Source organism: Arachis ipaensis, chromosome B10 (assembly GCF_059453495.1).
Source record: "Arachis ipaensis isolate K30076 ecotype BB chromosome B10, ASM5945349v1, whole genome shotgun sequence".
NCBI classification, from domain to species: Eukaryota; Viridiplantae; Streptophyta; class Magnoliopsida; order Fabales; family Fabaceae; genus Arachis; species Arachis ipaensis.
In genome coordinates this window covers 333,378-355,826 of record NC_142435.1, presented here as the reverse complement: position 1 = coordinate 355,826, position 22,449 = coordinate 333,378, and the positions used below count along the sequence as shown (strand labels likewise).

The following is a 22,449-nucleotide window of genomic DNA, read 5'->3' as shown; positions in this document are numbered from 1 at the left end:
AATCTTTTGTATTATAAATTATTTTAAATAAAACATCTTCAAATATAACTTTAATTTACACATATTTAATTTAATTTTATAAAATATAACAATTTTAAATATTTATTATATACTATTATTAATTTACCGTGCCGTTCCGCGCATAGATTCTAGTATCTATCAATGTTTAGTTTCGACGAAAGAGGGTTTTTTGTCCTCTCTGACCTTAAAATTTTGCTTTCTTATAAGTTGCCAAATGCCAAGAGGGGGAGAAGGTGATTGAAAGTTATGGTGACAATTAAATTAAGCACTCAATTGTCACGGCACCTTATGGTTGCATTAGCTAGAATTTCTATCTTTCCTTTTCTTTTTCGGTTGGATATTATATCTATGATCTATATATCTATCTATTTTTGTATTATTTTTTCTTTGTAAAAAATATTATTTAAAAAGAAATCACTAACTTCTTTTTAATAAAGAAGCTTAATTTTTTTTTTAAACTGTTCCATAATCGAGTATCCACTGAGCAGCTTACTAATATATTCGGTTCAAAGTTCAGAACTTCAAAATTATGGATTCAGACAAAACTTATATGACACATATAGTTTTTACTCAAACCATGATGATTTGTAAGTAATTTTTCAAAATATTACCAACATCTTGTCTATTTTTGCGAAAAGAAAATTTACAAAAGAGGTGATCAAATGAAATGTAACATGTTAGCATTATTGAGAATTGAATCTTGTGCTCGGAATGTTGACCATGGCCCATTAGTTAAGCTTTTCGTAAAAGAGAGTTTTCAAATTATTATTTTTATTATTGTGAGCTAGTCTTTTGAATGATGCCTATTCTTCGTGGGTGAAATTATGATTCCTTGCCTTGCTTGACAAATCTTGGAACTGTTACTTTTTTCTGATAATAACCCGTGCAATTGCATAAAGTGATGGGTGCAACTAAGAAATGAAAAAGTTTGGGAAGAATAATGTCATTTAGATACTTGGAATAAAGTCTAATTAAACACGATAGAAAGATGTACAAACTTTAACTTTGGCCCCGCCAATAAACTACAAGTCTAATTAAACTACTTGGAATAAATGACCATTTGTACCCATAAAAGATGAAAACGCTGTCATATGCATCTACACTAGATCGAAACTAAACTTGTACCCACGCAAGATGCCTTCCGTGTGACAAAAATATTCTGTCTTTAGAGAGTTGGAGTGCCAAGTAGGGTACTTTTTGTATTCTTTCTTTTTCTTTCTTTCTTTCTTTTTTTTTTTTTTTTTGTGTGTGTGTATTTGAATAACGTTACTGATTTGAAAAACAAAAACAATTAATCTATAGATAGTTGGTGGGATCCAATAAGAAGAGGAGTTCTTATGTGAGGTAGGCGCCATGTTTGAATGATGGAATAGAATGTGTACAAATGAAATGTCTCTTTCTTGTGTAAGTTGACAAAACAAAACAAAAAAATATTATTCCTCTGGAGACATTGCATTTTGGATAAGCTAGTTCTAGCGGGGCTATGTCACCTGTTTCCTTCATTTAAAATAAGAAAAAAAAATTGTGTATATTTATTCTGTTTTGTATAAATATACATTTCTCAATCTTTAGATGAAGTGTAAATCCATCTCATCTAAATTGCTATACAAGACAGAATAAATATTTTTACAATAAAAGAATTGTAATCATTGAAAAAGAAAAGAAGCCTCTTCCTTGGGATGACAATGTTGACCTTGGAATTTTGCCTCTTGTTTGATTTAAACCAAGAAAAATATGGTGTATGGTTTTGTGCTTCTTTAATTTGTGTTTGAATATTCCACATCAGTATATATAACATATGTTACCCCATTTGTTTGTGTATTTTGTTTGTGAGATGAAATTGACTTGTTGAGAATGCTGAAGCATTTATAGAACCAATTGTGAGTAGGACCAATATGGCTGAGCCAGCATATGTTCCTCCTTTGACTAAGTAGCATTCACCATTCAACCATCCCACTCCATAGACCTGCCTTCTACTCATGCTTGTAGCTGCTATCAACAAAATTACTGCAATCCCAAAGCTGAGCCTGCCAAACATCACTTTTGATTTTGTAATTTCTGCACTTTAGATTGGAAAAGTGTTTACTTATGTATGAAGCATAATAACAATCTATCAGATATCACTAATATTCGTGAAATAATCTAATCGGATCCCGTTAGGGAGACAATGGACTATTTGTACAATGTGTACAATGGGCTATTGAGTTACAAAATAAATATTCCCATACTATCTAGAATAATCATCTGAGTACTAGCGATAATAAACATCTTCCCAAAAATTTAAACTAATTTTGGGATTCACCAAAGATCGAACTCTTAACATTTTGGATTTAGCGCTCTAATACTATGTCATGATACCACTCATCCCAAAAACTTCAGCTGATGGAAAAAAGTAACACTAATGATTATATCTCTAATACTTCCTAAACCTCCATTGTACACATTGTATAAATATTCTATTGGCTCCTCGTACTTTCCCTAATCTTTATTAATGAGAACTATACTTTTATTATAATGATATTTAACATGCCAAATAATAGCTTGCATATTTATAATAATTTTTGTGCCTAGGTGTGGGCAATAATAGTGGCGGGCACCGAGGGACACAGTTTCCTAAAATGATTTGGCCTTTTACAACCAAAAACTAAAGCCAATACCAAACAAAAGAAAGTGGTATTTGACAACTGGATTTGAGTTAATTGGTTTGGTGTTGTGTCCACTTTCCAGATCTTTTTGAGGCTAGAAATCAACTTTAATTAGTTCAATTTTAACAGGAAAATGATATGATCAAGTACAAGGCAGCCAATAGTAATAAAGTTTGTGATTGTGAAGTAACAACAACTAGTGCAAAAATGAAGTTACCATGATATGAACCAAAGAATCTTTGCAAGAGGAGGTATCTTAGAAGAACAAGAGCTCTTGAACATCATAGTATTCCCAATTATGTGAGCAATGAAGAGAGTAACCAAAGTTGCAATTCCCAATCCAAATGATGGACTTGTTGGTAGATAACACAGCTTTCCATTCCACCTGAGATCACCCTCCTATGTTGATTTATGATCAATGTATCAAACAAATGAACAGAGCAAGCCAAGTATTATTAATTATTATGAAGCACTATATGCAATACCTTATTCCTTACTAACTCAGCAGCTATGCAAAAGATGAAGGAAACGAAGCCAAGGGAGAGGGAAATGATGATGAAGATGATTATCAATGAGAATTTGCACCTTGGAGTAGGAATTTCCATGGTTGAACAAGTTGTTGATTGCAAGAACAAACTTGTTTGTATGAAGAGACTTGAGAAAAGGGAATAAGGAAGGAACAAAAGTGTTGTGTTGGAGGCTAAGGTAAGATAAGGTACTCAAGGAACAGAAACATAACTTGGTACTGCCATGAAGTTGTTGTTGTTGTTCTTCAATTCCTTTGTGGTGGTTGACACTTTTTCCTTCCAAATTGTAACTTGTTGAGTGGAATCATATTAATAAATTAAAAAAGAAAAAAAGAATATAGAGCCTTTCATATACCAATTGGTAGATGGTCAACTTCAGCAATGCTTTGAGATGTCCCTCCTTCAAAGGAATCTTCCATCCCCAAAACTGGTGGTAATAAAATACCATTTATTTATTTATTTATATATATACAAGATAATCTTTATCTTTTCCAATTTAAGTTGTTATAAACAATTAAATACTTTTATAATATGTTTATGTATAATTAAATTATGAGGTTCTTTCCTCGCATGTTACCTCCAGATTTACGCTACGTTCAAGTACGGTGAAAATTGGAAAATTGGAGAATGGAATATGATTAGGATATGCTTTTTAGGTTTTTTTTTTTTTTTTTTCTATCTACACCAGTAAGCACTTCACCAAATAAATCTACACGAGTAATTCAACACTCAACAGTCACTCCTATTGACTTTATCTATTATATTGCAGAAAAGTCACATGAATTATTAAATAATTAACTCTTAGATTAGATGTAATTAATTATTATAAAGATAATTTGTGGGTACATGAACTGGTCAATCAAGCAACGTTTCTTTCTTTTCTGATGTAATAGTTTTGACATTAGACTAATCTGTGATTCTGATATGACGAGCTGCATGGAATGGAATTTTCCCAAAACTGGTTCTGATTCAGTTGTTTCTACGCATCACTGTTTACGTGCAAGAAACTTTTGTCACATCTGAGAGGGTTTCATTTCTTTTTTTAATTAAATAATAGAGTAAAGTATATTTTTTGTCCCTGAAGTTTGACAAAAGTTTCAAAAATATCCCTAAATTTTATTTTGTTTCAATTTTGTTCCCAAACTTTTCGATTTGCATCAAATATACCCCTGACGGCTAATTTTTCAAAAAATTTAAGATCGATTCAACAACAATTTCATAAAAACAACTCCTCAATACAAGCAAATCAAGTATAATTTTCATGTATTATTGTTATATTGGTCTTAAATTTTTTTAAAATTCAGCCTCCGAAGGTATATTTGATGCAAATCGAAAACTATTAAGACAAAATTGAAACAAAATAGAACTTAGGGGTATTGTTAAAACTTTTGTCAAACTTTAAAGACAAAAAATATACTTTACCCTAAATAATAACAAGCTGTAAACTAAATTTATGTTTCAATAAAATAGTGACTAACTGACAGAATTCATAACAGAAAGGTGCCAGCTCAGCATAGCTTCATAACAGATGGTAACTAATATCACTCTCTAGATTACATTTTTCTTTTAAGGAGTTGAAGAAGAGATTGAGCAGTGCAATAAGCAATGGCTTGAACAGTGACCATTGGATTGACACCCAAAGCAGTAGGGAACACACTTGTGTCAGCCACATAAAGACCTTCAACTTCCCATGTCTCACCCATTTGATTCACAACTGAACCCTTTGGATCATTCCCCATCCTACAACTCCCCATCTGATGTGCCGAACAATACGGCGTTGATATTTCATCATCAACCACTATTCTTGAACTCTCTTCCCTCACAAACTTCTCCAACTCCTTGTAACTAACTTTCTTCACATTCAACACCCTTCCCTTGTTGTGATGTGTGCCTATTTCTTCAGCTCCAGCACCCGCCAATATTCTCAGCACTTTCTCCATTCCTCTCCTTAGATTCTCTTTGTCCACGTCTTTCATTTCATATCTTATGTTGCTTGCTGACTTCACCGTTCCTGATCCTTGATCCCTGGCGAGAGCAAAAACGTGAGCAGTTCTTGAAAACTTGCGCATCCGTTCTTTCACGTCTGCTCCTGAAGTCCATGGCATTAGGATTGAGAACATGCCAGGATGCAGGGCAGGTGTTTGTATTAATGCGCCGTATCCGGATTTGTCGAAATCAGCCACCACGGTTGACATGGCTGTCATAATTCCTCCTTCGTAGCTCTTCTTAGAGGAGAAGGAGGTTTCTGTGTCCGTGTCAGGATCCGTATTTGGGAAAGAGCCCCATGCCATGACGACGGGATGAAGGTGGAGGTGTCTGCCTATGTTGGGGTTCTTGAGGCCACTTCTCTTGAGCAATGGAGGAGTGCAGAGTGCTCCACATGCAACTATTGTGACCTTAGACTCCACAACACAAATCTCTTTGCTTCCTTTGTGATCAACAAATTGAAAGGCTACCCCTTTTGCTATTCTTCTTGCACCTCCTCTCTTCTTCTTATGGAGCACTTGGATGGCCTCACAGCTTGGTAGAATTGCTCCGTTACCTGATTTGACTAAGTCAACAAGCCATGTTTCTGATGTGCCTTTCTTCCTTCCATCCTTGCATCCAAAGCAGCACCAACCGCAATAGTGATCTTTTTTCGCATTCCTCGGAATGTTAGTCACTGGATATCCCATTTCTTCACACCCTTTTCTTAACACTGCATTGTTCAGACCTTCCTCCTCTACCTCGCATTGCACCCCCATTTTCTCACACACAACTTCCATGGCTTCTTTGTATAGTTCACTCTCAAATAGCTCTAGCTCGTGCTTTTCACACCATTCCTTGCACACATGTTTTGGGGTCTTGATGCTTGCTGACCAGTTTATTGCAGAGCCTCCACCAACTGTGGAACCTGCATGTTGAGAATCAAGTGACTAGATAGTATTGTAACTTGACATGCAAGTTAATGCAAGTAGAATGAAATGAAGATGCACAAGTTAGTTACTTGATTAGTACGTATTTACCTGCTAGAATTAGCACGGACATGTCATCAGTTGCAACCAAACCATTAGAGAGGTACATTTCATCCATGGATGGGCCTTCAAGAAGGGAAAGATTGTTCCTAGCAGAATAGCCTCCTTTCTCCAAAACAAGAACTTTGTAACCGGCTTTTGCTAACACTCCGGCTACTACGCCACCTCCTGAACCGGAACCTATAACAACTGCATCACATTCAATGGATAGAGATGGAGATGATATGCTACTTTCCTTCCTAGGACTCAATAACGAGACACAGAACCCAAATGTTCTTAGAGACTCTGCAATGGTTTCTCTTCTTTGGGAGTTCAAATGGACAACGCCTTTGTAAAGGGGTCCCATAGCTTCTTCACCATCCACATTAGTATCATCCTCTTTTGATGATTTGAAGTCAGGATCAGGTCCACTATATCCAATTGCATTCCATGATTGATTTTCTCCTGATTCATCTACCTAAACAAATAAAAGAGGTGGTAGTAGTCATGGTCATGGACCTTTCTTTTTCATTTTTTGGACATGATCATGGACCTTTCATAATATAATAACATGTCATCTCCTTAATGGGCTTCTACCTTAGGAAAATATGTCTATGGCTTTTGGACTTTAATTTGGATCTTGGACATTCTTTAACCCACTGTCCTTTTAGAAATTCTATTTGCTGCTACTATTTACCCCTTTATTTTAAATAAAAAATAGAAAGAAAGAAACCATGCAAAAAATCCATAAATAATAAAAAATGTTATTCATACATTAAAATTAGCTACTAAAATCAAATACCAATGTATTTATGTATAGATACATATGTAGTTTAATTTACTTACAATGTATATTTAGATTTTAATATGTATTTTATACTGGTGACTAATTTTGGTAGCTGATTTTAGTATACACATAGTATAATCCATAAATAATATATGGAGAATGGAAGAATATTGCTTTCACCAGTCACCAGTGAGTTATTGCATATCATCTTAGCCAATAAAAAGTATATACTTTCAATGTTTTGAACTTTTATAAAGTAATTTAATATTTTATTATATAGTAATTAGGAAGATATTATAAAGTGTGTAAGAATGGTCTACATCTTTATAAGAGAAAAATCTAAAATAGCTCCTGACAATTACCTCAAAAGACAACGAGATTTTTAACAAAAAAAAACTCAACTCGGCTTCTGACAATTACCTTGAAAGGACAACGAGGTCTCTGTGCCAAAAAAAGTTAATGTTTATTTTTTTGGCACAGAAACTAATCCATCCCAAAAAAAAAGGATAAAGAGCCGAATTGGGTGTTTTTTTTTTTCTTGGGGGCCTCGTTGCCCTTTCGAGATAATTGTCTCAGGGGCCGAATGAGATATTCACTCTTTTTATAAGTACTATAAATGTATGTACATATGATCAAGCCATAACCTATTCTTGGTCACTTGCATCGTTTCTTGCATAGGGCTATCATAGAAAGAACAATGCTACCTAATTAATAAAATCTATTATTTTTTATAAATACTTAGTTAATAAATATATTTTTATATTATAGTATAAAATAAAATATTAATCTAAACTATTAGTTAACATTAATAAAAAATATTTATCCCCTAATATTTTTATTATAGAAGATAAAAAAAAAATTATAATGATGCTCTTTCAAACTTACTACTCTTAAGCCTCCACTCCGTGTAAACTAATTGTTTGATAGACTAAGATTATTGTGTAAGTATATCTTATCTTCTTGTAAACAGTTTAGGTTTAATTAAAAGCTGTCTGCAAAGTAGAAAGTAGAAACTATTAATAGAAAACTATACCCAAAGTGATATCATTTTGTGCATAATGCATCAAAATTATCTTAATGTAGCTAGCATTCATACGTTATTATATTGTCATGTTAACCGTTTTATCACATTTTCTTTTGATGGAAGATGTATATAACTTTCATGAAAATTAAATGGAAGCTTAGGGATGGAAGGAAGAGGTTTCCAATATTGGTTTGATACTTTGATAGTTCAATGCCATATAGTATTTCATGTACTGACACAACATTTATTATTTGGAAGCAGTGTACTATACAATTAAGAAGAGGCAGAGAAACTTAAGATGCATGGTTCCAGAAATTCAGTTTTGCCAAAAGCAGCTTATGAAAAGGAGAGTCTACTTGAAAAATATTTATATGAAAGGGACGTGCGATGCCCATAGAATAGAAAATCAATGTGTGGGTGGTTGCCTTGGGTGAATTAACCTAGCTACTACTGCACTCAATATTAATATCTTATGTTATGTGTGTGTATTGGTGGGACCATGTAGACTTGAATTGAATTACTGTGTTAGAAATAAAAAAAAATTAAAATTAATTTAAATGAAATTCCAGAGGCTGTCCAGCCAAGAATGCTACCTCATACTTTCTAGTACATAGTGTACGAAAGAGATGTATGCATTTTATTAGGATCGTATTCTATGGTTATGATTTTATTATATATATCTTTTTTATTCTGACCAAAATTAATTTTACGGTATATCAATTCTTTTTTTTTTTAATCAAAAGATTGATAATGAAATATCAAATCAATTTATTGATTTTATAATATATCTGAGTATGAAGGACGAAATTTAATTTAATTTAATTCTATTATTTTTTTAAAGAGAGGCCAACAACTTTTGTGATTTGTAGCCATCAATGATAGTTTTAATTGTATGAGATTGGTGTGAAATTTTATCAAATGGCTCACTTTTTTTTACTGGTTACATGCTGGCCAGAATTTAATAAAGTTGTTGGCCCCTAAACTTTTTTTTTTTAAATTAAATTTCACCTAAATAAATCTAATTTAAAATATTATTTTATTAAAATATTTCACTTAAAATATAAAATATCTAAAATATCCAAGTGACCTAATTATTTTTATTTACTCATTCATTTTTTTCAACACCTCTCATTCCTCAACACACACCATCTTCCTCAACATCTCTATTGGTGCCTGCAGCACCTTTAATTTCTTCTTATTTTTTCTCCTTAACCATTAAAAGGTATTGTTCTTGTTCTTGACTGGTTCTTATTTTTGTATAATATGTGTGTGCATTAATTTTCTGTGTTGTATCTGAGAAACGTGTTTATATATATATAAATTATTGTATAAACGTGTTTATATATATAAACGTGTTTATATATATATAAATTTTGAATAAAAATATTTATGAGTTGTTACTTGTTAGTAGATAATTTATTTTATTTTTGTGTCAATCACTTTATTAATTGTAGGCTCTGATTTTGATCTTCTACTTTATAAGGATGCAACATATTTTTCTTCGAAAAGAGATAAAATAAATTTTAGTTGAAAAAAATTTTAATTGAAAAATATAATTTATTTAATTATTTTATATAATTTAATGAATAAATATATTTATTATTTAATTATGATGTTATATTAATAAATAATAAAAACATTCACTATAAAAATTTAATTTATTTGATAAATATTTTAAATATTGAAATCTAATTTAATTTTATAATTTTACTAATTTATTATAAATACTGGAATTTAATTTTTGTTGACAACGTCATTTAAAATTGATCATCCGAGAAGTGAAACAGAAAAACAGAAAATTAACAGGCTACCATTTTTGAGATAACACAATGGCACTATCATACTTAACAAGTACAAAAGATTAATTTATAATTAATATTATTAATTATTGTAAATAAGATTCTTAAATGGAGACGATTATTAGTCTACTTAATTTCTTTTAATGACAGTTTTATTAACACGTATCAGTAAGAATATTTGTTAAATATACTAGGAGAGATGATAATCAATGCCATTCTTTTCTTACAAAATAAATATTAAATATAATACGTAAAATCAGGTAAAGAGAGACATTATCAAAACATTTTTCTAACTTTAAAAATTTCTTTTTATTGTTAAAAATATTTGATAACAAAATAATATTAGTTATATACTGTTAAAATTTATTGTTTTTAATTTTATTTAATATATCTTATAATAAATAAATATTAAATAAAATAAAATAAATTAATTATTTTTTATCTTTCAAACATTACCGTTTTATCGTACGTGTTAAAAAAATTGAAGGTGGGTCCTTCTATTTATTCTACGTACAAAGTACTGTAAACAAAGGCAGATCACATATTTCTATTTAGGTATATGTTATGGCATTTTAAAAGTTAATATTTAATTATTAAAAATATTAAATAACTAATATTTAAGTTAAAATATAAAAATGAATAAGTTTTAAATATTTTAAATTTTATTATAAAAAATAAACTAAACAAAAACTAAATACTAAGTAATAAACCTCATAAGATTGACCTCGTATTTAATGTTTGCAATGACAATTGAAAACATGAAATTGCCACGCCTATCATTGAACAAAGTTGCATGTACAGATGGCGTACGTATATGTATACATGACTATTTATTACTCTGTATTTATTTTCAACTATATATTTTGCATGCCTCTCTATTTATGTGTATAAAATTAATTGCACACGCCTTTAATTTATAGCATGTCCGAACGAATTGATTATCAAGATGCCAACACAAAGAGTGACCATATATAGGAGAGGAACCAAAAAAAAAAAAAAAAAACCGTTGAAAGCATACTAATGAAGTGGGGGAAGAAAGAAAATTAAAACTCCAAGAAGAAAAACACGAGAGAATAGTAGTAGATTGTATTAATTAAAAATGTGTTTTGTGTTGTATTTTGGTAAAAAATTAAACTATAGAATTTTGAAGTTGTATATAGATTTGTTCTTCCCTAGATATGAGTTAATTTTACGACAATGCTAAAAAAATTTTTAAAAAATAGAATTTATCTTATTTAATATTTATTAATTATTTATGGGTGTTTTAATAAATACTAATAAATTTTTTTTTGACTATTTTTAAATAACTTTTTTAGTTATCAAATATTTTTATTAATTTTATTTGTGGAGTAATTGATGTAGGATTTGGATCCTCTAAATTTTGAATTTCACTTTAAAGAATAAAGTGTAATCTCTCACCATTTATTTTATAGGTGGAATCAAGAGAAAATATGAGAGAGAAATTATTTAAGGGCGAGAAATCGCACTTTATCCTCTAAAGTAAAAATTCAAATTTTAGAGGATTCAAATTGATTGATTTTGTGTAAAAAGTCTAATTAATAATAGGTTTAATTACTCTGTTGGTCCCTATAGTTTTGCGAAATTTTCAATTAGATCCCTATACTTTTTTTCCTTTTAATTGAATCCTTACACCAAATTTTTTTTTAATTAGGTCCCTACACTTTTTTTTCCTTTTATTTAGGTCCCTATACTAATTTTTTTTTTTTAGTTAGGTCCCTATAAAATTTAGCCGATTATTACTAAGAAAGACTTAATTAAAGAAAAAAAATTTAGTGCAGAGATTCAATTAAAAAAAAATATAAGAATCTAATTGAAAATCCCACGAAATTATAGGGACATCAAACCTTAATAATAAGATGATAGCATGGTATATACCTGAGTGAAGAAGACAAGGAGGGTAAGGAGCTTGATGGTCCTAAACAACATCCTAAGGAGACGAAAGTAACTGAGAGACCAAGATTGCATGATTTGTTGGCGATTGTGAAGAGGAAGTTGATGGAAGGTGTGGAAGAATGGGAAGGTGGTTGTGATGCTGGGAATTCCAGAGAGTATGAATGTCCCAAACCATGTGGATAGTAGCCACAGCGTTAACCTTAGCAGCCATGTATTTGGGTGTTTCAGCTTCTCACTTATCAAAACCCCAAGCTGCAAAAATTTAATTTGAACCATAATTAAACAAAATTGTACATTATTATTATGCATGTAACGAAGATGATAAAAGATATATATAAGTTACACGGTGAGGTGTAGGAGGCATGGAAGCGGAAGTGTTGTAGAAGTTGGAAAGTGATGATGATGATTGAGAAGATGGCGGCGGTTTTATTGACGGCAAGATGGTGTCGGTGAGAGCAAGCAGTGACTTCATCTGCCTCTCCGACAGGCGGCACAGTTTCTGATCGTCTTCTTCTAGAAGCTCATGGAGGCTCTGTCTTCTTCTTGTTTTTTGGAGTATCTGATCCGTATCATCATCAAGCTCAACAACCACTGTATCTTCTGTGTGCACTTTCTTCATCAACCCCATTCCCATTCCCATTCCCAACCTCAAGCTACCATTTCTACGATCATTCTCTTCCATCCTTACTCTTACAACTTAATTGCTCGCCGTTCTTTGCAATTCAGATACATATATATAACCTTTAACTAAATTACAAAATATCATACATACATTAAAAATTGAAAAAGGGATAAACATACTTGGCTCACTTTTTTAAGAATTAACAAAATTACAATAGTTATTAACCAAAAAAGGAATGCTAGACTAGCAACTTTTGTGATTTGTAATCATTAAATAGCTATCAATAATAGTTTTAATGGTGTGAGATTGGTGTGAGATTTCATCCAAGAGGAATGCTAGGAGTCAGCAACTTTTGTGATTTTAGCCATCAAATAGCCATCAATAATGGTTTTAATGGTGTGAGATTGGTGTGAGAATTCATCCAATGGCTCACTTTCCTTTGCTGGTTACATGCTGGCCAGAATTTAACAAAGCTGCTGGTCCCTAGACTTTTCCTTCATTCAATAATTTATTTTTTTTTATTGGTTACATACTGGTCAAAATTTAACAACGTTGCTCTAACCAAAAAACCAAGAACATATCACTTGTCATATTTGTATATATATATAGAACTTTTTCAAATACCTCATGCATCCACTTCAATAAAAAAATATCTATTATTTTTATTGATAGCATGAATGATTATTTAAAATGACTAATATAATTACATAATTATATAAAATATTATATATTACTAATATATTAAAATTAAATTCTTTTGATACATAAATATAATAATAACATAAAATTATTTTACTTAATTTTAAATTTATAATTTTAAATATGTAACATTCACAATTATATATTTATTATATTTAATATTGTTCAATTATTCAAATAATTATTAAAGAATGTAAAATAAAATAAACGACAATTAAAAAAAAAAGTAAAACACCATAACTTTATTTAGACTGCTTAAGCTGGTTTTATATTATCTTTCAAATATTTTTTTATTTGATACAAATGTAGAAATAGAATAATAAATGTTAGATATTTTTATTATTTAAATGTTTTTCAATTAGGACAAATTACAACAAAGAACTTAATTAATTAATTAAATCTCAATATAGCCTTTCTCGTTGACACTTTAATTTTTTAGAATAATATAGACAAAATTATATTTTAATAAAATAAAAAGACAAATTAATCATCTTTTATATTTTAAAATTTAAAAATAATTTAGTCCCTTAACTATATTAATTTTTATAAAAAAAAATAATTGTCACTTCAAAAAATATTTAGGGATAAATTTTTATTATATTTTATTAAAAAATAAGTTGTCTAAAATTCTAAAATATCATAAACGAATTTGTTTGATTTTGTTAAAACATATTTTTTCTCGAAACAAAAATTGTTGAACCAATTTAAGATATTGCCTTTTTTATTATTTTAGACCACAAATGACAATCAATAAAGACAATGATGTTATGCCAATGGCGTTAACTCTTGTAGTAGACATTGGTTAATTTGGACAAATGATGGCGTTTGTTACCGGTAAAAATGAAGTACTATCTATATATATAATATATGCTTATGGAAACATATTACAACACAAGTCATTTAAGTTCGGTTTTGCTGTATAAAAATAGGTTCTTATTTGACATTTGGTTTATTAGTTAATTAAAAATGAATAAGTTGGCCTAAATCAAAATTTTATTTATTTTATATTTTTTGGAAAATCTAACTCGCTATTAAATTAGGTTTCCAAAGAGTGGATATTGAAGAGATAATATGAGTGATAAATTGATTATTGAATGAAATACACTTTGGATATCTATCTATCTATCTATCCATCCATCCATAGTTTGATTATTCTTTTGTTTTGAGTTCTACATGATCAATTTAACTGTTATTATTGTAGAAAGCTCTCGACCATTGAAAAATTTGTGAGGAATAATTAAATGAGAGAACATAAAAATAAAAAGAACTTATATTTAATTTAAAATTTTAAAATATTAAGTTAATAGATATTTTATTTTATAAATTTTTTATTTATTATTTTTTATTTAATTATTCTGTTAGTCCTTATAATTTTATTAAATTTGTAGTTAAGTTCTTATATTGTTTAATTTTATAATTAGATTTTTTTGGTAAAAAATATTAAAATTAATGAAATATTTTTCTTAAAATTTATGTAGTAGTCAAAGATCTAATTAGGTTCTTAATTATATATATTTTTAATTTGTGAAAAAATATTCTGTTAATTCTAATCTTTTTTACATTGATAAATATCTAATTACAAAATTAAAAGTAATATAAAAACCTAAATAAAAGTGTTAAAGATATAATCATTAATGTTACCTTTTTTTATCAACTTAAATTTTTGAAATGAATAATTTTATGATAGAAAAAAATATAAAAATCTAATTATAAATTTATTAAAATTGTAAGAATTAACAAAATAATTAAACTTATTTTTTCTGATGTGAGACTAATTATTTATATATACTTTTCCCTTTACTTAACGTTCACAATTCATATACAACTAGAATAATTTTCAATAATTTGTTTTGATGTATGTACAATTGTACATGCATCCTTAGAAACTTTCCTCCATCAAAATTCATTAGAACATTTCTAGGCTTCCAGCTATTGGCAGTTTGGCACATCTTTTTTCCTAGGCACCAATTATGTTAATAATTTTTGGCTCATGATTCTTCAGTTGGTTCGGCTATTAAATTAGTGTCCTAATTAATTGACTAGGATAAGTTAGGTATCATCACAACTTGTATGCTATATACAGATAGATGATAATGACTTTAACTTGTATTGCATGCAAATTAGTAGTATATAAATTCACAACATGAAAATAATTAATAATAAGAAAAAGTACAATTAACATCGGAAGTTGATGGTGATTGTCAAGTAGTCAATTCATGAAAGCGTTTGGTCATTAACATTCTTGAAATTAAAATTTGGTTTTTTATAATTTTAGTACAATAGTTATATGTATACGGAATAAAAATATTATTTATATATTAAAATTAGTTATTAAAATTAATTAATATATATAGTCAGTGGACCCAAAAAATTTATGTGGAGGACAAAAATAATATAAATTACTATCAAAAGATATATTAATCTAAATTTAAAAAAAATAAAAATATATATTAATTATTCAAATAAAAAAAAACCCAAAAATTACATATAATAAAATAAAACGAAAGATATCTTTTGAAATATTTTTTATTATTATTTTTAAAAATAAAAAAATATATTTTAAATTAGTAAATTGATCAATTAATTTTAAAAATTTATATGCAACATAGTTACATATAATAAAATAGAACAAAAGATAAACAAATAAATAATAAAGATCACTAAATTGTGAATAAAATAAAACATATAAATTCATGAAGAGAATAAAAAATTAGATTAATACCTAATTTATAATTGTTTGAATTAAACTTTGTAATTGAAAATATAAAAAAAACAATGAAATTAAAAGATACATAGAGTCATAGAGAGTCATATAAAAAATATAGAGAATTTAAAATTTATCTTTTGATGAAAAGAAGATGACCACTAGAAAAAAATAGTTAAAAATATGAAACTAAGAAGATGATTTAAGAGAATAAATGAGTGATGACGGTTGAGATTTGAAAATAAGAGAAGACTAAATTTAATTAGGTTAACTAATAGTCAAAATGATAAAAAGATAAAATGAATTTAAAACTTTAAATAATTGAGTTAAATTTATTTGTAGTGTAATTATTTAAAATTTAAAATAAAAATATATTATATATGTATATATATTTTTTAAAAAGAATTGAAATAAGAGTGGAGGCAAGTGCTCCCTATAATCCGTCCTTGGATATAGTCTAATTCATATTTAATATATATTTTATATTTTAATAAATATTTTATATTATTAACTAATTTTATTAATAACTGATTTTATATATCTAACATGATATTAATGCATTTGGTCATTTTTCCCTGTCCAGAATTCTCCCAACTACTTAGCCATTAATATAACTCTTCATCACTACGGTTTATAAATTAAATCACATCCAATATGCATAATCCATTGGAAGGACACTACTCCTTTTATTTAATTGTATGAGTATGATGATATGATATCTAAATTGGAGCACTGTGACGATTATTATGACCTGTCACTCAAGTTCTTGTTGGGCGTTATATATACATTACATGATGCCAAGTAACACACTTTCTCTCATATTATATATATATATATATTCACTACAATAAATATCACTTAGACTTTTCCTTACATATTTTAATTTATGTTATCACCAAATTCACTATATGATTTTACAGCATTTATTGAACCTACAAATAATTTCAATATATGCTGATCGAGTCAATCCAATATTTCATTGATTTATTAGAATCATAACGGATCAACCAAATATAATAAATAATAATGGTTATAATTATCATCGGCTAACTACCATGCCTAGTTGCCTACATTATTGGATATTTATTCCATAAATAAGAAAAAGAATATAATGCTATATAATTATTGTATATATTTTATTCAAAGTTTATTGTTAGCTAGGTGGCGATTAGAAAGACAATTAAAGAAACGGATTATATTTCTTCAAAGAAAATGTTGTTGCTTTCATTAGTGTGAGCTACGCGGTATATGTCCATGTTGGAAGTTGACAATTATATATATCTATCTCTAGCTATATCAGATACATATACAGCTACAAAATCAATTATTAATATAAAATATATATTATAATATAAAATATATATTAAAAATAAATTAAACAATATATATATATATATAAATATATAATAACTAATTTTAATAATTAATTTTATATATAAATAATATTTTTATCAACTTCTTAAAAATTATGACTATATATATTCTCTTGATTATATTTAAGAAAATCTTTTAATATTTATTATTTTTTTACTAAATTACTTAAAAGTAAAGATAGAAAATATTGAAATCCATAAATTTATTGAAAATTATCCCGTTTAACAACCTGCAATATATCTACCACAAAATTATTTAGTGATAGTTTAAAATTATCACTAAACATGAAAAAAATGACAAATCTTCAAAAGTGTTGTATATAAATATTAAGTGTATACTAAATTTAACTATTAAAATTAGTTATCATATATTTATATATAAATATATATATAATTTAATTTATTTTAGTGTGTATTTTATATCATGACAAATTTTAGTGTTTTTTTTTTTTTTAATCTTAAACAATGAATTTAGGCACGTGTTATAAAATCTAGTTAACATGATAAATTTCAAACCCGTAATAAATCACATGCATTTTGATAAACAACATGAATTTCAAGAAAACTATTAGACTATATATACATTAAACTCGTTGTAATATAATAAAACCAAAACAAGTCACCATCAATAATCTAAAATCGAGGAAATTCAACACTTGTTTTTCATGAATGAAAAGCTGCATATCTTAGATTTTTTAATTTGCTAAGAGAATGGTGAAAGCACATATAGAGGAAGGTGCAGTTTGCAACCTCGTAGAAGTAATTTAATATTGATGGAGAAGTTGCCATGGCCACCTAAGCAATAGTAGCTAGTAGTGTGGCTGCCACCCTATGTATATATATATAGCTGAATCATGATCGTTTACAAGGACAAATAATTATGAATAGGAAGTAGTAAGAAGAATAATTAAAGGGTACGTTTCCAATTGAGGGATGATGGGAATAAATGATCATTGCATGTACTTGCTCGATACATATAATTTACTCTCCATGCATGGAGGACACGTTCCAAGTTCCAACATCTTAATCACTTTTGCATATACCTTATTATAGGTCAAAAGAATAAGTCATTAATTAAACTCATCAATTTCCTACACACCACCACATAGAGTGCACATACATGCATATGCATATTTATGCACTACGACAAAAATTAGTTTTAGTAACAAATTTTTAGTCACAATTATATAATGATTATTATATATTTTATTTAAGTTATATTTTTATAATAGTTATATATTTATCGATGTCACTAAAACTTTTTAATAATTATGCATGAGATAATTAATTGGGTAAAAAACCTTAATAAGCCAAGTCAAGAATCATGTAACGTAAATACGCCAAAGCGAAAATCGTTTCAGCAATAAGCCAAATGATATTTTTATATAATTCGAACCATGCTGGTTCGAATTCCATTTCTACATAATTCGAACCAGCTTGGTTCAAATTATACACAAACACATGCATACACGTAATTCGAACCAAGCTGGTTCGAAGTGTAATTCGAACCAAGCTAGTTCGAATTACACACAAACACACGCACACACATAATTCGAACCAGCTTGGTTCGAATTACACACAGTAATTCATTGTATAATTCGAATTATGATGTTAAAAAATTAATAATTTATTTAAAAAAATTTATTAAAAAAATTAATAATCTAAAAATAAAAAAATATATATTTTTATTTCATACGTTAAAAAAAGCTAACAAAATATTTAATTACGAGACTTCTTTAAAATATTAATGAGCTATCAATTCGAATTCCATACAATACTTTTCTGTCCATTTTTAATAGTTCATGAATATTTTTTAATAAATTTTTTTAAATTATAGTACAAAAAATATTTTATCCTATGCAAAACAATTTTAAAAAAATATTCATGAGCTATCAAGAATGGGCAGAAGAGTATTGTATAGAATTCGAATTGCTCACTATATCATTTGAATCAGAGTAATTCGAACTTCCCTATGCGTAATTCGAATCATGTAATATCTCACCATATAATTTAAATAATTTTATTAAAAAATTATCATGAATATTTTTTAATAAATTTATTTAAATTATACCACAAAAAAATATTTTATTCTATGCAAAATAATTTAAAAAATGGCTTAAAAGATGTTAGAAGTACTATAAAAATTTGTAATGTCCAAATGACTTAGGACATTAAAGAAATACTCCACATAGTCACTAATAATTTAGAAATTAAAGAAAAAATATTTTTATCATTTATTTACCTAAATCACTAGAATATTACAAACTTTTATAGTACTCATAACATCTTTTAAGCCATTTTTTAAAATTATTTTGTATAGAATAAAATATATTTTTTAATTATTTTGTATGGAATAAAATATTTTCTTTCATTTCTAAATTATTATTGACTATGTAGAGTATTTTATTTAAAATTTGAGTACATGCATGTATTTACCTAAGTTATTATAACATTACAAATTTTTATAGTACTCCTAACATTTTTTAAGCCATTTTTTTTAAATTATTTTGCATAGGATAAAATATTTTTTGTACTATAATTTAAAAAAATTTATTAAAAAATATTCATGAACTATTAAAAATGGACAGAAAAGTATTGTATGGAATTCGAATTGATAGCTCATTAATATTTTAAAGAAGTCTCGTAATTAAATATTTTGTTAGCTTTTTTTAACGTATGAAATAAAAATATATATTTTTTTAATTTTTAAATTATTAATTTTTTTAATAAATTTTTTTAAATAAATTATTAATTTTTTAACATCATAATTCGAATTATACAATGAATTACTATGTGTAATTCGAACCAAGCTGGTTCGAATTATGTGTGTGCGTGTGTTTGTGTGTAATTCGAACCAAGCTGGTTCGAATTACGTGTGTGCATGTGTTTGTGTATAATTCGAACCAAGCTGGTTCGAATTATGTAGAAATGGAATTCGAACCAGCATGGTTCGAATTATATAAAAATATCATTTGGCTTATTGCTGAAACGATTTTCGCTTTGGCGTATTTACGTTACATGATTCTTGACTTGGCTTATTAAGGTTTTTTACCCTAATTAATATCTAATTATTCATGAATATATTAATGATTATTTTTATTATCGTATCATATATTAAATGAATGTTGGTATATATGACTACTAAATTATATATACCAGCATGCATTTGCAATAATAATAATAATGTAATATCACTATGTATAGATGTAACTGTAGGTTTTCAAAGAATTTTATAATATTGGACACTTTTATTTTTAAATAAATTTTATTACGTGTAATTTCTTTAAGTTTTATTTTCGTAAGATAAATAGATCCTTTCATTAGTTATTAGAGTCATTGACTATTGATAAAAAAAATTTGTTTCGTTAAGTGAGTGATATGGTCATGATGATACCATGTGGCATGTCTCAATAACAGACAAAAAAGTCTCCTACCAAAACACACATAATGACATTGTTTAGTAATTGTTCGAAACACTGTATTTTAGTAACACAAATAGATTCTCAGTAAATACTAAATACCTTCTAATTAGAACTTGTTTGTCTAATGATACAAATAATTAGAAGCTTAATCCACCAATAATTGTTACTAGTAGATATCATGAGGATTTTATTTATCTTCCAAATATAATTAGAAACTTAATTCACCAATATAATCGAATTTTGAAGCAAGAAGCTAGCGTAGACGTAAATAATAAGGTGTGAACCTTTCTTGTTGGCACAGGTGCAACTTATCCTCACTAATACAGACCATGATATGGGTGGTAAAACGGGTCGAATCCGTTTAAAAAGGCGGGTCGGGTTAGAATTTGGAATCTTTTATATTAAAAAAATTTGCTAAACTCGCACCACCAAATTAGGCGGATCGATCCACCGAGGCGAAGATTTTTATTTTTCTTTTTTTTATTAAATAAAAGAGTGGCTATTATAAAATTTTCAAACACTTTTTTTTTTTGTTTTTGTTTTTATTCTTTTTTTAGTTATTAACTTTATTTATTTTATTTTATAAATTCGTATATTTGCTTAAATTATGTGACTTATTTTTTAAAACAAAAATGATTCTATTGACAAATATTATTTTGAATAATTTTATTGAAGTTAAAAATTAAAAAAAATATAGTGAAAAAATATATTATAATTTAATTATTTTTTATTTGTATTTGATTTTTTAATTATTATTTTTTGGTTAATTTTAATGAATTTTATTTTTCAAAAAAAAAAAAGAGTCAAGCGGGCTAGCTCACCGACCCACCAATCCGCCATAAAATGGGACGGGCTAGCATTTTGAATCCATCTTTGTTGGCGGAGCAGGCCAGCCTGCCCTGTTTATGGGGCGGGTCTAAGCAGGCGGGACGGATTGGGGCGGGGCGGCCCGCTTTGCCACCCCCTAGGCCTAGACCATGACTCACAAATATGGAAGAAAACCTAAAACTCCATGTGTTGGGCTTGGATCAATTGAAGATTGGATTGGGTTTTCTAATTTTCTTAAAAAAAAAGTAGTGTTATTAGGCTCGTGAAAAAATATTCAACTTCTAGACGAGAAGCACACTACAACTCTACAAGGCTTTGTTTAAAGTGATCATTATTAGATTTAATTTAATGATTATAAAAAATTAAAATTTTTCCCATGATAAACAAGAGAAAACGAAGAAAAAAATAATAATATAATAATAAAGATCAAGTTTTGAACAATGGAACGATCAAAGTAATGTCAAGGATATTCCTTAACGTGGTCCACTACTTAAATAAATAATGTTTATCCACAATCAATTATGTTAAAGAAGGCTAAGATCATCAATATAAAATAATCATAATGAAGCACTTGGAGCATGCGATTAAAATACTTTACAGTTATAACTAACAAAAGCTTGTCTTAAGTTGACCCATTTTTAGCACTGTACACTGGCAATCTATTTGAATAAAATTGAAAAAAAGGGTTATCTGGAGTAGTAATCTATTAGTAGAGGCACTAACCATGGAGCAATAACAATCTTTACGGTATTATAAATTAACAAAATATCATCTCATCAATCTTGGAACTCCTTATTAGGTGGAAACTCAGGTGCAGTCGACTTCACGTGAAATTAATACTTGAGAGCTGTTAGATGATTTGACTGATTTGACTAAATTTTTATGTAACGACTCTCAGATATCAACTTCACATAAAGTCGATTTCACCCGAGTTTTCACTTCCTTATTAATTAATAATTACATGTTGCTTAAATAATTCCTACTTTCATTTTCGCATGTTGGTGATTTGACTTCAATTGCTGCGCTGATCGATGGACTCACTATAAAATTTCTATTTTGCTGATCTTTAAATTATAATATTAGGGTTTATC

General features: G+C 28.0%; 2 protein-coding genes across 2 annotated transcripts; both read right to left on the bottom strand.

The window, feature by feature from the left end:
• Nucleotides 1-1,402: 1,402 nt before the first annotated feature.
• On the bottom strand, nt 1,403-3,622 carry LOC107624505 (protein MODIFYING WALL LIGNIN-2-like). Its single transcript, XM_016327000.3, has 3 exons — nt 3,152-3,622; nt 2,884-3,065; nt 1,403-2,048 (listed from the first exon to the last, which is right to left on the bottom strand). Exons 1-3 carry the CDS (start codon nt 3,269-3,271, stop codon nt 1,823-1,825), a joined length of 528 nt encoding a protein of 175 aa, XP_016182486.1. The 5' UTR covers nt 3,272-3,622; the 3' UTR covers nt 1,403-1,822.
• A 1,010-nt stretch (nt 3,623-4,632) lies between these two features.
• LOC107624043 (long-chain-alcohol oxidase FAO4A) lies at nt 4,633-12,514 on the bottom strand. The gene is made up of 4 exons (XM_016326483.3): nt 12,054-12,514; nt 11,693-11,962; nt 6,199-6,664; nt 4,633-6,086 (listed from the first exon to the last, which is right to left on the bottom strand). Exons 1-4 carry the CDS (start codon nt 12,390-12,392, stop codon nt 4,747-4,749), a joined length of 2,415 nt encoding a protein of 804 aa, XP_016181969.1. The 5' UTR covers nt 12,393-12,514; the 3' UTR covers nt 4,633-4,746.
• Nucleotides 12,515-22,449: the final 9,935 nt, after the last annotated feature.